Below are 15,016 nucleotides of genomic sequence, written 5' to 3' on the forward strand. Positions count from 1 at the left end.
GACAGCATTCAAGTTCAGGCCTCCCAGCTGTCGCCATGCTGGGCCATATTAGAGTCAGAGACAGAAGGGAAAATCAGTAACAATAATCCTGTCTTTGTTTAAAAGTTTGATATTTTGTTCATCATAGATTTTTGCATTAATTTTGAAATTTTAAATATTGCATCAAAATATCATGCATCTGAATTACTGAGGTTTTTTTTTTTGTTATTTTTGGGTTTTTTTTTGTTTTTTTGGAGCCCTTCCATTTTACACCCAAGGTGAGTGCTTCACTGACCTCATGCTAGTCCTGGTGCTCGGATAGCTGTATGATGTTGAAAAGTTTAACTTTTGCCGTGTCTACAAAATTCATCAAAGCCTATGTTTTCCCAAAGTTGTAATTCTAAAGTCAACCCTTCATGCCTGTTTTCTGTACTATACCCAGTTCTGGCAAACAGTATTATATGGTGGGGAACACAAATTTTTTTTCTGTGCTTAAGCTTGCTGAACTATAAAATGACAATAAGGGTAATAATACTTACCTCATAAGGTTGTTATGATTATTAAATGAGATAATACATTCAAAGCACACAGTACAGTGCCTGTGAATTAATAAATGCCAGTGTGGAGACACAAGCAAGATTGTCTTTTAACTTGAATGAACCAGAGGTTCTTTCCAGTTTGCTAGCTGGGGCATTAGCTTCTCTTCCCCTTAGCAGCAAGCTCTGTGTGTGATCTCACTTCCATTAATGTCTCCAAATGCTGCACCACAGTTATTTCCAGTATCCCCTTGGATGTCTGGGTCCTAAATTCTGACTGCATGGAATTCATTCTCAAATGAATGACCCCTCCCTGACCACCAATGATAAGGCTGCCTTCACGCATATTTTATCAAAGGAAAGAGCAACTCATAGGTGGGGGAGGTTTGCCCATCTGCATCTGTCTGAACCATTCCACAGGATGGTGATTGAACTGAAATCCCAGGCATCTTCTGACCCTTTTGCCTAGAGTCTTTACCTGCACCAGATGGTGCTTACTGAACTTCACTCAAACTCATTGTACACAAACTCCTTGGTATAAAGTGCCTAAAGCAAAGTAAAGGATATAGTGAATATTTGGTAATTATTAATTCAGTTATCAGAGCCATTTAACTCAAACATGTGGTGTTCTATGAATGTAGACTTTTGTAAATATAATTTTGTGATCATTCAGTCACTACATCCTCACAGGCAATGTTGGCAGGGTCTTTGAAATCCAAACACTGCTTTTATCAGGACGAAAGAACTAGTGATTGCCCCTTACCTCCAAGAAAATATTCACACCTAAATATTTGGATCCAAACTGAGGTAAGGGCTTTTTAAAGTGTCACAAATGCTATCCCAATTAGGAAAAAATCAAATTGTATGTATGTTGATGTGTGTACCTTGCACATAGTAGTACCTGAATGAAATTGATTAGGAAATAGAAAGTCTACTTTCAAGGCAGTTATTTAGGACTTACTGTGTACAGTATCCTATCTTTTTTTTTTTTTTAATAGTTTATTGTCAAATTAGTTTCCACATAACACTCAGTGCTCATCCCCACAAGTGTCCTCCTCCATCTTAAGTGTAATATAATCGACATAGTGCAGCCTTTTATGGGCTTGCTATACAGGTGTTTCTAATTTTGATATGTGAGGAATTCTGTCTGAAAATATATAGTGGTAATTATCCAGAGCTTAAAAATTTTAAATTTTAAGCAATTGATTTCTCCATTTTTGTTGCAGATAAGTGCTAGAGTACTTTTGTTTCTCTTGGTGAAAATTTGATGAATAAAAATATTAGCAAATTATGCATCATTTAATATGCTCTGAGTTGCATGACAATTCTTGCTTGAAGTACTGTGAAATTACTTAGCCTTTGTTCAAGGTAAACAGAATTCCCTAGAACTTATGCAGTGCCAAACAGAGCTTCAGCTGATTTTCTCAATTCCATGCCATACTGAAGAATAGGAAGAAGGGAAACATAAGTAGGAAAAACAAGCAAAAAGATAAAAAATATATACATGCTGTGTTAGTGTATGCAAAAAGCAATGGTTGTCACCACTGTGTTCACAGGTTTCTTATACACATAAATGAAACTGAGAGAATGCAAATTCTTATAAAACATTTTGGATTTGAGGTTTGTGACATCCTTTATAATAGTCAACAATTTCCTAAGGATATAAGGTCAAAATGCTTATTTAATTTAGTTTATTTTTAACTAGAGCACATTTGAAATGAAAAGTACTCACAGTGAACTTAATAGCTCTCTGAGTCTTCAAGCCCTGGAGTTTCCAGCATTGACAATGCCAAGTACAGATACTTAAGAAGTAACAAACAACCACATATGCTTCTGTATCCACTTACTAACGTCGGTGTCTTCATCAAAGCAATGTTTACTGAAGACAACATACTTTAAAGCATTTTAGGATCAGTCTGGAAGTAACTTTCAAATAATTTCTCATGGGTTGGACCATTTACCTTGAACAAATGTGGTTGAACTCAATGATGTCAGAACTGCTATCTTTAATTTTTATCATCTCAGTGGAGGGGATTTCAATCTCCTATACTCATTTATATGCCTTTTTTATCCCATGGGTTTATTGTTTTCTTATTCTCTATTGCATTTCCAATTGAAAGCAAAGCCAATACGAGAAAAATAGGAAAGGAAGGACATCCAAGGAAGTCAAGAATTCAAGAAATGTTTGTTTGACACAGTGCCTTTATTCCTCCATATTGAGTCTCTGAGGTGTATTTATATCCAGCAAATGGAAGTTTGTAAAAGGCACACTAACTGGAATTCCAAATCTCCTCATTAATTTATCTTGAAAATTTCCTGGAGGTCAGCTATATTTATGTAAGATTGCTTCAGTTCCAGAAACAACACTTGTTATTTTGGTATCTGAGAAACAAATTTATTGTAAACAGAATAGTGATAATTTGTAGCCCTGAAATAGCTTTTTTTAAAAAAGCTTTTCCAACCAAGAAATATTTTAAGAGAGGTTCATTTCTTAATATCTTCTTTTTAAATCCACATATAGTAGTGAATTTCCCCTAAAGAGTTAATTGGAGTGAACCCGGCTAACTAATAGACATTTGGGAGAAGCAAAAATAATAATTAAATGGACATGTGGAGGCCAATGAAAAGTAAATCCAGCTGCAATAATATATACTCTGCATTGGATAACTTTAGTTGCAGTATATAATATCATTTCAGGAATCCTTGTATGGACAAAAATGTAAAATTCAAGCTACGTTGCAAACTTTCTTTGAAACTGAATATGTAGTTGACAATAATTTTTGTATTTAATTAACACTTTGTGATTTAGCAAGAAATATAAATATTAGAACATCCCATTTAGGACTGGATAATTAAGTTATCAAGTACAAGATATTCCTATAGAGCATCTCTCAGATGCTTCTATAAAGAAAAGTCTGATGAAAGCTCATTTTGCTCTACTTAAATGTGTGTTTTCACAAATGTGCAATAACCATCATATTGCAATACTCAATAATATATGTTATATTTTAAAATTATAATGTTTAAAAAGTTGTATATAATCACCTTCCCTGAATTACATAAATGATATAATTTCAAAGCCAAGATTCTCTGAATAATTTTACTCCAACTAGATTTTTAACATAGAGGTTGAAATTCTCTTGAACTTGTTATCTTTATCATCAATGAACACTTCTCCAAAATGGTGAAATGAAAAGTTGAATTCATGAGATTCCCTGGGCACTTCTAATATTAACCTAACTAGGAGAGATCTCTACTTATGCAGATGGAGTTGAGATCTGAAGGCAGAAGAGTCACTTGGGATGAAAATAGGAACATAAATTAGAGGGAGCAAGGAAATCTGGAGTCTACAAAGGATGGGATAAAATTCATGAGAACAAACTGGAAATTGCATCAGTCTTATCATATCCATACCTCTCTCTCCAAAGAGAAGAAGCTGTCACCCTCATTATGCTAATATGCACATAGGCCGGGAGTGGAAGGAACAACTGCTGTCCCCTGCCGACAAGGTGAGAGCCAAGGTATCAGAACAACATGCATACTTATATTTTAAGGAAAGACATATAAAATTTTAAATAGGGGAATAATTATTTAAAAGATTTTCAAAGGCAAGCTTATAGGCAAAAAGAAAATATGTGGCTACTGCAACAATCTTGGGGAAACTAAGTTCTGGAGATAAGGCACAGAGTAGAGAACAGAACCAAGAGATGTTTAAAAATTAAATGAGTTATTTTTGATGTTTGAGAGTTTAAGGATGATGGGGAAAAAGGAAAGCTTACAAGGAGTATCATATTTCTGACTTAAAAAATTAGAAGATGAACTGGATTTAGAATCTAGGAGGCAAGCTTGGAGAGAAATATACACTAGCTCATTTAGGAATCTTGGGTTTGCTGTTGAACTGAATATCCTTATGCAATTAGAAAAATTGGAGAGAGAATGAGGTTAAGGATGGGGAAAATTTAAATACTTATGAGATTAATTTTACCTTCAAAATAAAAATAGGTTTACTGGGGCACTTGGGTGGCTCAGTCGGTTGGGCATCTGACTTTGGTTCAGGTCATGATCTCACAGTTCTTGGGTTTGAGCCCCACATGGGGCTCTGTGCTGACAGCTAGCTCAGAGCCTGGAGTCTGTTTCGGATTCTGTGTCTTCCTCTCTCTCTCTGACCCTCCCTTGCTCATGTTGTCTCTCTCTCTCTCAGAAATAAATAAAACATTAAAACATTTAAAAATAAATAAATGAATAAAATTTACTGACTCCCATGGTCAAGTCATTTAAGTGACTGTCTTAAAGCTCATTTTACATTCTTTGATTATTTAGAATTGTGTCATGCTTTTTTCCTCTAAATCTTACCATCTAGTCATTCTAGAAGATTGATCCTATTATTAGATTGAGAACCACATATTAATGACAAGTAGGCTAAATATGATGACAGTTTGCTTATTACTTCTGGGTAATGCAAAGTCATTCCAACTGAAGCAATGGAACAAGGTGATATTGTCTGACAGGGACAAGAAGCCAATGATTCCAAAGAAGAAAGTTATAAATATCATAAGAAGATAAGGTTTTAATAAGAAAATGGCTGCCAATCGTTCTGATGCTGAAAGTTTCAGGTGCAATTTGTTCATGCTCAAGATCACAATTTGTTCATTTGTTCAATGTGTTCATTAAGAAGTCAAGTATGTATTTGAGACATTTCAGCAGAGTGATAGAATAGTGTCAGAACATCTCTTAGCAGAGGGATTTGGCTAGACAAACAGAAACAAAAATGATTGTATCTAAATAGGCATATTGGAAGTGAGGAAAATTTCTTTTCCCAAGTTAGAAAACCCATAAACACCCACGGATAAGGAGGGAATAGAGGGGGAGGTTTTGAAGATACAGGAAGGAGATGGCATTTGCATCCGGCAAGTTAGATGTATCAACATTGAAACACACTTTCCTTCATGAGGCTCTTCCCTCTCCTACACAACCAGGCACACACATTCCCTTAAAAGTAATGAGGCCTTTTTAAAAGCCAAATCTTCCTGCAGCAATAACTTGTACTTCCCTGTTGAATTAATTAAACAAGGAGGCCATTACACAGAAGTGGTTCTAATGTTTTAGCAGCCAATGTCAGCAAATCAAAACCTAAGCCTATAAATGTCCCAGGATTAAGAAATCAAAACCCAAGGACAGCCAATAACAGTCATTCAGTCTTTCCCAAATAAGGCAAACACTTAGCTGTAGCCAATCAAATAATTTCCTTGCTTTGCTTCCACCTCCTCTCTAGAAAAGCCTTTCCCTTAACTCCTATAGGTACAGCTCTTATAACCACTTTTTTGTGTGGTGCTGCTTGGTTCAAACTAACTTTTTCTCATTCTTAAAATTTCTAATGTGCCTCAGTTTATATCTTTCAACATTCCAGATATATTTTCCCAAACTATTGTAATTTTCTCTTTCCATTCTTCTTTTCTCTTCCTCTCTGTCTCATCATGGTTTCCCTTTCCCCCCACTCTTCTCCCTCAGATCTCTGGATACTGCCTGCAGATTTCAATGATCAAGACATATCTTTTTTAGTGGGAGTCATGTAAAAAATGAAATAAAATAATAAAGGGCAGACACAAAGCTTTTGAAGTACATCAGATTCTAAAAGATAAAACTCATGTGATTTACAATTTTGAAAAAATAAAATACTTGCAGATGTTGGATAGTTAGATGCTTTAACACCAAAGAAAAACTAGGATCCTTAAAAGCACTTTTGGTAAGCTAATTGTTTTATTGACTGCACAAGGAAATGACTGTCACTTTTCTAATCTACATTTGAATAGTCATAGTGTAGCTCCAATCCTTGCCATTCAACATCTGAGGCATGGGCATTTTCCTTCTGCTTTTTAACATTTTCTCAATTCAAAATTTCCCAAACTCATATTTACTATTAACTGATTTCAGTATTTTAGAAATGTGCACTTGTATGGAACCCTAATGAAATTAAAGACAAGCAACTTTAGTTGAAATTACATGGTTATTTCAATATTTAATAGTTTCATGGCAATTCCTCCAAGTTATTCTTTGCTATTCTTCAACTGTAACTTTTTGAAGCAAGTAGGAAAATTAGTGAATGCAAATAGATGTACATTTAGCCTCTCTTTCCCAAAATGACCCCAATCATTCAATTTTTTGCTGGCAAAACTGTGTTGCAAATGCTTAAGCCTGGAATATTTCCAGCCTACTGAGCTAGACCCATGTCAAGTAAAGGACATTTTATATTCTGAAGCAAAACTGCAACCAACTTCTGGCATCATTTACCCATGTCAAGTATCTAAATAAAATGAAAGAATCTTAATATACTTTTATTAATAAGCATTGATATGGATGTTATATTAATTGAAAAGCCAATTTGCTTTCTTCTTTTTTTTTAAAAAAAGCATATCTTAAATATCAACACAGATCTAATGCTATAATATTAATAAACAATGGAAAAGCAAGTTTTCTGTAGATTTACAGATTTCTATAGATTTATTTCCAAGCTAACATTCAGTGGAATTAATTTCCTGTTAGCATGAGAATAGTTGAAATGTCTCAGTACTCCAATTGGATGACTTACTTGGATCATTATATTACAAACTTAGCAGACCAGTGGAGATATTAGATTTGGGATTAATACAGCAATTAGCATATCTGGAATAATTACTTCATAACATTGTGTTTGATCAGTCAAGGTTTAGTTTTGGAAAACTCTCAACTGAATTATGTAGTCTCTTTAGCTATTCTATTGCTCAGTGTTAGCTGAGTAAATAATTCTGAAGTTCTTTGCAACACATTAAAATGTAGTATGTAGTACCATAGATTATGTGCTTACTATATCATACGAGAGTAACAAACCATTTCAGAATGACTAGAACATTTCCTCAATGTTAAAATAAAATAGAGCACTTTAATCATTGGATTTCTTTAGTGTTATTGCTGGAATCTATGTACATTCACATGATATTTAAAAATTGGAAATCAAGTAGTCAATTCATCTTTTTTAAATAAGACTTTTCATCATTTTGAAACATTGAAATATGCTTCAGCTCATGAAGAATAAATTAAAATGATACTAACTACAATTTATCCAACAATGACTGTGTGCCATTCAAAATTCCAAGTGTTTTGTATTAACTTATTCAATGTTCATAGAAGCATCCAAAATTCTAGCCTCCAGAGCCTGCATTCTTGAAGTCCATGTGTTTTTTCGTTTACTGTTTTGTGTTTTGCTTATTTGTTTTTGTTTTCTTTGTTTGCTTGACAGGTATGTTTAGCAAATAACTTCTGTTTAGATCATACAAATTTTATTGAACAATATGTATCAGGCTGTAAACAGGGTGATAGGATTATTAAGATGAATAAGACAATCCTTACCTTTTAGATGCTTAAAATTCAATTAAGGAAATAGAGGTTTAAAAAAATATTTTAATTATGAATACTAATATTATGAGTATTATCATAAACTAATATTTTATAAAGAAATATTATGCTCATTCTCAGCATTCAGAGTGTAAAAAATGCAACTACCTTTTCCTTTATTTATTTACTAATTTATTCATTCATTCTTTTACCTCCACATTTACTCAAATGTTTATTGAGCTCATACTTTGTGCACTTCTAAGCACTTGAAAAATCAAGCAAATGAAATAAAACCATTTCCTTACAAACCTAACAGATCAATGGAGAAGAGAGATTTTAAATAAGTAACCAAACCCAATTAAATATATACTACTTGTAAATAAACTATAAGAGTAAATAATATAATGAAGAAGTATGAAAAAGTGATTTGATTTGCATTGAAAGTCCAGGAAAGTTTTTTTTTTTTTAATGTTTTATTTATTTCTGAGAGAGAGAGAAAGACAGCTTGAGCAGGGGAGGGTCAGAGAGAGAGGGAGATACGGAATCTGAAACAGGCCCCAGGCTCTGAGATGGCTGCCAGCACAGAGCCGGACGCGGAGCTCGAACCTACAAACCGGGGGATCATGACCTGAGCCGAAGTCGGCGCTTAACCGACTGAGCCACCCAGGCGCCTCCAGGAAAGGTTTTTCTAGGGAAGTGAATTTAAGCAGAGCACTGAAAGATGCATAATAGCAGATTCATCCAAAAGTAGATTAACAGATGGTATGATTAGTAATTGCACCCATCTCTATGGTTAAATTTATAAATCTAACATAGAGCCTCATTTGGTAAAGTTCAAATGAGTGGTATAGAGGCACTGCTATCAAACTTATAGATTTTTTTTTGACCTTTAAATTCACCACCAGCAAAAACCTGGAATCCAACATTTAATTGCCAACTTTTTATTTTATAGAAGAATACCATTTAAAAATAGTGACAGAAATAATGTCTGTCATTATCATTTTCAAAAAGAATTTCAAGTCCAAAAATGCAGGAACAATAATATTAGGAACACTTCTTTAAAACAAATAAATTTTGCTTTATCTTTTCCCTCATTTTATGAAAAATCAACAAACTTTGGTTAGGATCTGCAAATCACTCAACTATGAAAACTTCTGCTTCCTTGAGGTGTTTATAAGCAGATTGGATATGGGTAATGAAATGTGTCCATTTAGATGTCGTGACCAAGAACAGAATATTCGTAATTTTAGGACATTGAACAGAAAATTGGTAATTAAAATAAGACTTGAATCAGAATAAGAAGCACACAAAATGTCAACTATACTTGAAAACTCAGTGCATATGAGAACTGATAAAGTCTAAAGTGTTGCATTTGGTGTCTCAGTTTTTCAAGTCTCCTAAAATGTGATAACATATTCATATACAGTCACACAGACATCTCTATATGCACACACATCAATATACATATATGCATAACTATTAAATGTTAAGTTTATACATTCTGATTGGCTATGGGTCTTCCCTGAATCATTTTACTACTCTAAACTCACAGCCTGACAAACAGTGCACCTGCTTAACTGGGCTAAGTGCCAGGAAAAAAAAAAATCAGGGAAATTAATTTCCAAGAGCAGTAGATAAATGGCACACCTCATTAGAAAATCTATTTAAAAGGCACATCAGGAGATGTCTGCAAGACTTTCATAAGAAATTGATGCTTCCTACCATCATGTCCTTGCTGGCTTTCTTCTCAGATTACTGATCTTACTTCCTGGTAATAAGATTCAAATTCAAGTTACGCTTAATGAGTGCCTCGTATGTGCCAGGCACGTATGTTTTATATAGATTATCTTACCTAATTTTTATAAAAATTGTTTTGAAATAAAGTATGTGAAATGCATGCAAAAATTACCAACTGTGCTTCTTTGAGACCTCTTGGTACAGCCATTTAATGATTTTTCCTTCTTATGGATGAGGATGCTAATAAATTATAACCCTTGTTCTTAGGCAAGAAAAGCCGTGAGTTACTACAATTTATTCCTGTACCTTCTGACCTAGAGAAAAATCATTATTATCCATGAGGGCCTAAATTTGCAAAAATCTCTTTAGAAATCATATTTTTTGCATTTATTGTTTAGAGAGAAAGTTGTCCCTTTATAAATAAGGCAAACAAGTTTGTAAGGAATTTCAGCCAAAGCCCAGAAATTTTGATCCTGGAAGAGTTATTAAATCATCAGGGCACCCCTCTGTTTTCTGGAAGAGCTTCCTGGCTGTGTCTGCAGAAGCTTGGGGGCAAGGTATCCAGCAACATTTGTGACCCTCTAGGCTCAATTAATAAGAAAGCAACATTGCCCTGCACTAACCAACTCTTTCCAGACCCTCAACTTGGTTTTTCTGAAGACTTTCACCTTCCAGAAGAAAAGTAAAGGCAAGATGAATAATATCTGCGTGATCGGACATCTTGGTTTGTGTCTGTTGCCCTAAGATAAATATTAACAGCATTCCATTTCACTCTCACAGTGTCCTGTTTTGGGTGATAAACAGTACAGTCATCCTATGTGGTGGCTTTGTATGCTCCTAAATCACTAAATTAGAATGACATTTCCCAGAATTCCCTTACAGGTGAGGTCCAGGTAACAGTTAGGCACAAGAGAAATCTGCATAAGCGTTAGAAGGCATGAAAGAAGTAATAACCATTGCTTATTCTCTGAAGGTTGCTGTAGGGCAGGTGCTGTTGCAGCTCAAGTACATTATCACCGATATGCTGGCTGACCTTGACATGTGGCAGCAGCCGGCAGCATACTTTCCAGTCCCCACTGGACCGCCTCCTCCAGCATCTCCAAAGCCTGGCCAGGTGCTTGTGCAGTTCCGTAGTGGAAGGCACCAATTTATCTTGCAGTTCACCCACATCATCGTAATTTGAGGTGGTGAGAGTCAAATGAGGGTTCTAGTTTGTCCTTGTCAGTTCCAGTTTGTCCTCAGTCTTCCCTATTCTATTTCCATCTGCCCTTTCCAATGACAGGGTTCAGGATATAACACCCCAAATACGGCACCTTGGCATATTAAATATTTTCAGCTGAAATAATTTGAGAAAATGACATGTGCAAAAAGGACTTCATGATATTCCCCTGAAGCGGGCCATAAAACCCTCATGAGAAAGGTGTTTTCCCTAAAACCAGAGGAAGGGAATTATTTCCAAGATGCCCAGCACAATGTGAATGAACAGCCCTTGCTGTTTCCCTCAATTTACGACACTTAGCTCATACCCTTTTTTATCCTGTCACACTTTCCCACCGCTTTCCACTTTTCATCAAGCCTAGCATAAAAATGCTCAGGCTTAACTACTTCTTAAGGTCTTCCTTTCTTTATGAAAGCTCTTGTGTCTCATAAAACTTACATTAAACAAGATATTTTTCCTTTGCTATACCAACTTCCACTCTACTGACTCATGACCTAGTGCCAGATACATGGCAATAGCCTTACCTAGACTGCTAATCAGCTCCCCGGAATGCATGAGCCATACACTAAATCTGTTCTATATCACTCATAGTGATTCTACTCTGATCAAAACTTGTGGCAGATACAACATATTATTTTTGGATAGTATTTAGACTTTATATTTAGGAAGAAATGAAGGGTAGGTGAAATATCCTTTCTAGCATCTGGTTTGTTGATGTCCTAAAATTTGTCTCATTTGATAAGAAGCAAAGTCACAAATTTTACAGACCAGAAAACAAAGTGATTATTTCCATTTGACAGACAAGGAAACATAAATTCCTAGTCATATTAGCTTATTGGTCATAAGAGTTGTAGAGTGAGCTCAAGTCATCTGAAAGAAGCATGTAAAAGCTAGTTCCACATATCCCTCACCAGTATGTTATTTGGGCAAATCAAATCAAATTCAGAAAATTAGGAATTGTGAAGATTGGCTTAGAGGAAAATCATTCTTCTCAATCTAGTATAGTATTTGCTTATGAAAATAGATTTTCATTTCTCTATGAACAATTTTTAATGCCTTAAAAGCATTTACTTACTTTTCTAAAATGCCAGAGAATAATTTAGAGCCCAGGGACAGCAATCCTGTCTGGCCTCAGTTATTTCTAGTATGCTTTCATTTACCACTCGCCTTGTTTTTTAAACATTAATTACACATATTTCGAAGACCTTATATAGTACAAAAGACTCCTCATCATAATAATATTACTCCTTAGTAAATGTTTGAAATGTATCAATTAAAAATAACATTACAACACAGGAGTGCCATTTACATTTGACAATGTTATTGAAGAAAATGATTTTTTTCTGTGAAGAATCTACATTAAAAAGGGAGATATCAGGTGAGGGAAAAAAGAAGAAATTGCATTCATCCCTTCAACAGGGATCAAGGTTGGAAATGTAATAACAGAGACAATGGTAACCAAGAGAAGGGAGGGAGTTCATGAGACATAGGAGAGTTAGTCGGCAACTGGCACAGTGATTGGGTATCCAGCAGATTTAAAAGATGACTTGCAGGCTTCTTTATGTGGGGAATGGATAGATGGTTAGGTCACTAATAAATATAGGAAATGAGGAGAGGAAGTCTCACATAGAGGATGTGCCTAATAAACACTCTTTGAAAGAAGAAATGAAGTAGCAGTAATACAGAGGCTATTTTTCCCCTGTGAGATGAAATGCCAGCAATATAGGTATTCTCCATAACACCTAATTACAGTGGCCCAAAGAAACCCTACCATACATTGTGTATCTTACATGTAAGTAATCTAATCTGAAAGTCTAATTATAGGTAGCTTCTCATTTTATTAAATAATTAATAACAAATTCCTTACAACAGTAATTTGTATAGCATGCTTATTAAGTCATTAACTTTACAAATATGAGATTTATATATAATTCTTAAGATTTATCTATTGGAACTGTATTGTATGATCATATTTGGTTCTAAAATATAAATGAATTATATTCTAGAAAAGGAAAGAATAGATGAAATATCACAGTTGATAGAAGTTCAAGAGAAATAAAATTACCTAGAGTGATGTAACCAAGTTATTCACTTAAAATCCTAAGTCATAATTTTATATTAGAGGCATTTCAATTATATATTCTTTTAAGAGCCTATATTATACAATATATCATCTATTTATTAAAATCATTGCTTATTTAAAACACAGGTTCACAGTTCTGGATTAATAGTGTTTTTCTTTGACTGACATCATAGGACTTATCTCTCCCTCTTAGATAATGCTCACTTTAGGGAAGCTACCGATGGTACTGCAGGAAAAATCATCTCAATCACACAGCCATGTAAATAAACCCAAAGGATAGTTTTATGACTTAGCAATATTTATACTTATATTTCTTTTAACATAGCCACTGCTTGGCGCGTATAGTAGGCTCTTGATAAATAATTGCTGAATGAGTAAAATGCCATAGTAAGAAGTAGGGGATCCCTGACTATAGAGAATGCAATTTATAGTATTTATGGTTTCTGGTTCCTACTGATTCCACTCCCACTGGAGAAAGAAAATGGGAAGTGGGGATGGGGGCGAATGGTGCAAATATTAAAGAGCACATTAAGAGCTTAATGAAATGTTTTTGCTTGCGGTAAAAAGTGAAATGCATAAATTCATTCACCTATTTATTTAAAACTTATTGTATACCTGATGGAGTCCCTCCCTGAAGGAACTCACAGTCAATAGAGCATGTCAGAAGTGGAAATAGACAAATACAATTTTTAAAGTGTTAAAATACCTTGAACAAAGAGATAAACAGCATTCTCCAAGATTGAATAGGCCATAATGAAAATCTGTCTTTCCTCACATGTATTATTCCTGTTTTATTCCAAATCCATAAGAACACATGGGCACTCAAGATGTAGTATCTCATTACAAGTAATTATGGGAAAATCCTTTTAACACTCCTTATTTTCAGGAACTCAAAATAGGATGTTTTGATGGGAGGAGCAAAGAGAATGTCTGGAAAGAAAGCTTGGAGCCAGATGGTAGAGGAACTTAAAAATGCTTTACACAATTTTCCACTCTTCCAAAAGTTTTTTCTTTGGATTGGCATTGTTTTAAATTGATAAAGTCCCATTTCCCAAACCAAATCTCCACCAAACTTTTTAATCAGCATCTTCATAGAACTGTAATGTTCAGCTTTTGGTCAGCATTACAAATATGGAAATCTATTTCATTTGAAATCCCTGAACAACAGACAAAGAAGAATCAAAGTAAATGGTGAAGAAAAAACTAGCAGTATTGACACTCAAACACATTCAAGGGGTGCTTTATTTCTCACACTAAGATGCAGTGAAGAGAAACAAAGACAGCTGGGGAGAGCATAGTTTCCTTTCATCTAAAACCCCCATTTCATGGCTCTTACCTGAAAAGTTTTTGTAATCCACTAGGTCAAACATAACAACAGCAACAGCTGACCATGTGATTATCAGAGCGATGACCAGAAGCCAAGCTGCTGGAGAGCTGAATGTTGTCACGATGTCTTCTGTGACTGTCCTCTTCAGCACTTTCCCAGGGGATTTGGGCACAGATCCATTTTTGCTGTCTATCACAGTGGTGGTAGTAGATGCATTTCCTAATCAAGCATTCAGAAAAGAGGATTACAATTTAGAACTTCATGTCAAAAGTTGATAACCAAAAAGCCCCAAAGCTATTATATATTTAAGTTGTCTGTCCCATTTTCTATATAGTAAAGTATGCCTCTTTAGTGGCAGGGACACATCTCCTGCCCACCTACCCCAGTAGTTACCCTCCACTCTGAAACCCACACACCCTCGTGATTAGAACTCTTCTGCTCCTAAGTGCTGTAAATAATACCATGGAAGCTACAAACTTTGTCATCACTTTCAATCATTTTTATTTCTCCCTTGCCACCTCCTACATCCACTACCATCAACAGCAATTGGTTTTTTGTTCAAGTTGTTTTTCTAATACCTTTTCCCCTGATTCAAGTTGATATGACAGTTCTGAATGTAAGCAAAATGTCTCCTCAGGGGTGGGGGGAAGGAAAATCAAGGATAAAGTAGCTGAAATGGATGAAATCCATTTTTAGACATCTTGGCTTAATTATATAACTGGCTGTTCTATTGAGGATATTCGCTTTTATTGTGAAGGGTCACAGAA

General features: G+C 34.9%; 1 protein-coding gene across 1 annotated transcript in view; it reads right to left on the bottom strand.

The window, feature by feature from the left end:
• TRDN (triadin) overlaps positions 1-14,786 on the bottom strand; it is a 338,537-nt gene extending 323,751 nt beyond the window's left edge. The window contains exons 1-2 of the mRNA XM_077752724.1: positions 14,711-14,786; positions 14,259-14,468 (exon numbers count right to left, since the gene is read on the bottom strand). Coding sequence (XP_077608850.1) covers positions 14,259-14,468; positions 14,711-14,786 — 286 coding nt within the window. The remainder of the gene's footprint in view (positions 1-14,258; positions 14,469-14,710) is intronic.
• Between the last annotated feature and the right edge of the window lie 230 nt (positions 14,787-15,016).

The sequence above is a fragment of the Crocuta crocuta genome, unplaced genomic scaffold (genome assembly GCF_008692635.1).
Source record: "Crocuta crocuta isolate KB4526 unplaced genomic scaffold, BGI_CrCroc_1.0 scaffold230, whole genome shotgun sequence".
Taxonomy (NCBI): Eukaryota; Metazoa; Chordata; class Mammalia; order Carnivora; family Hyaenidae; genus Crocuta; species Crocuta crocuta.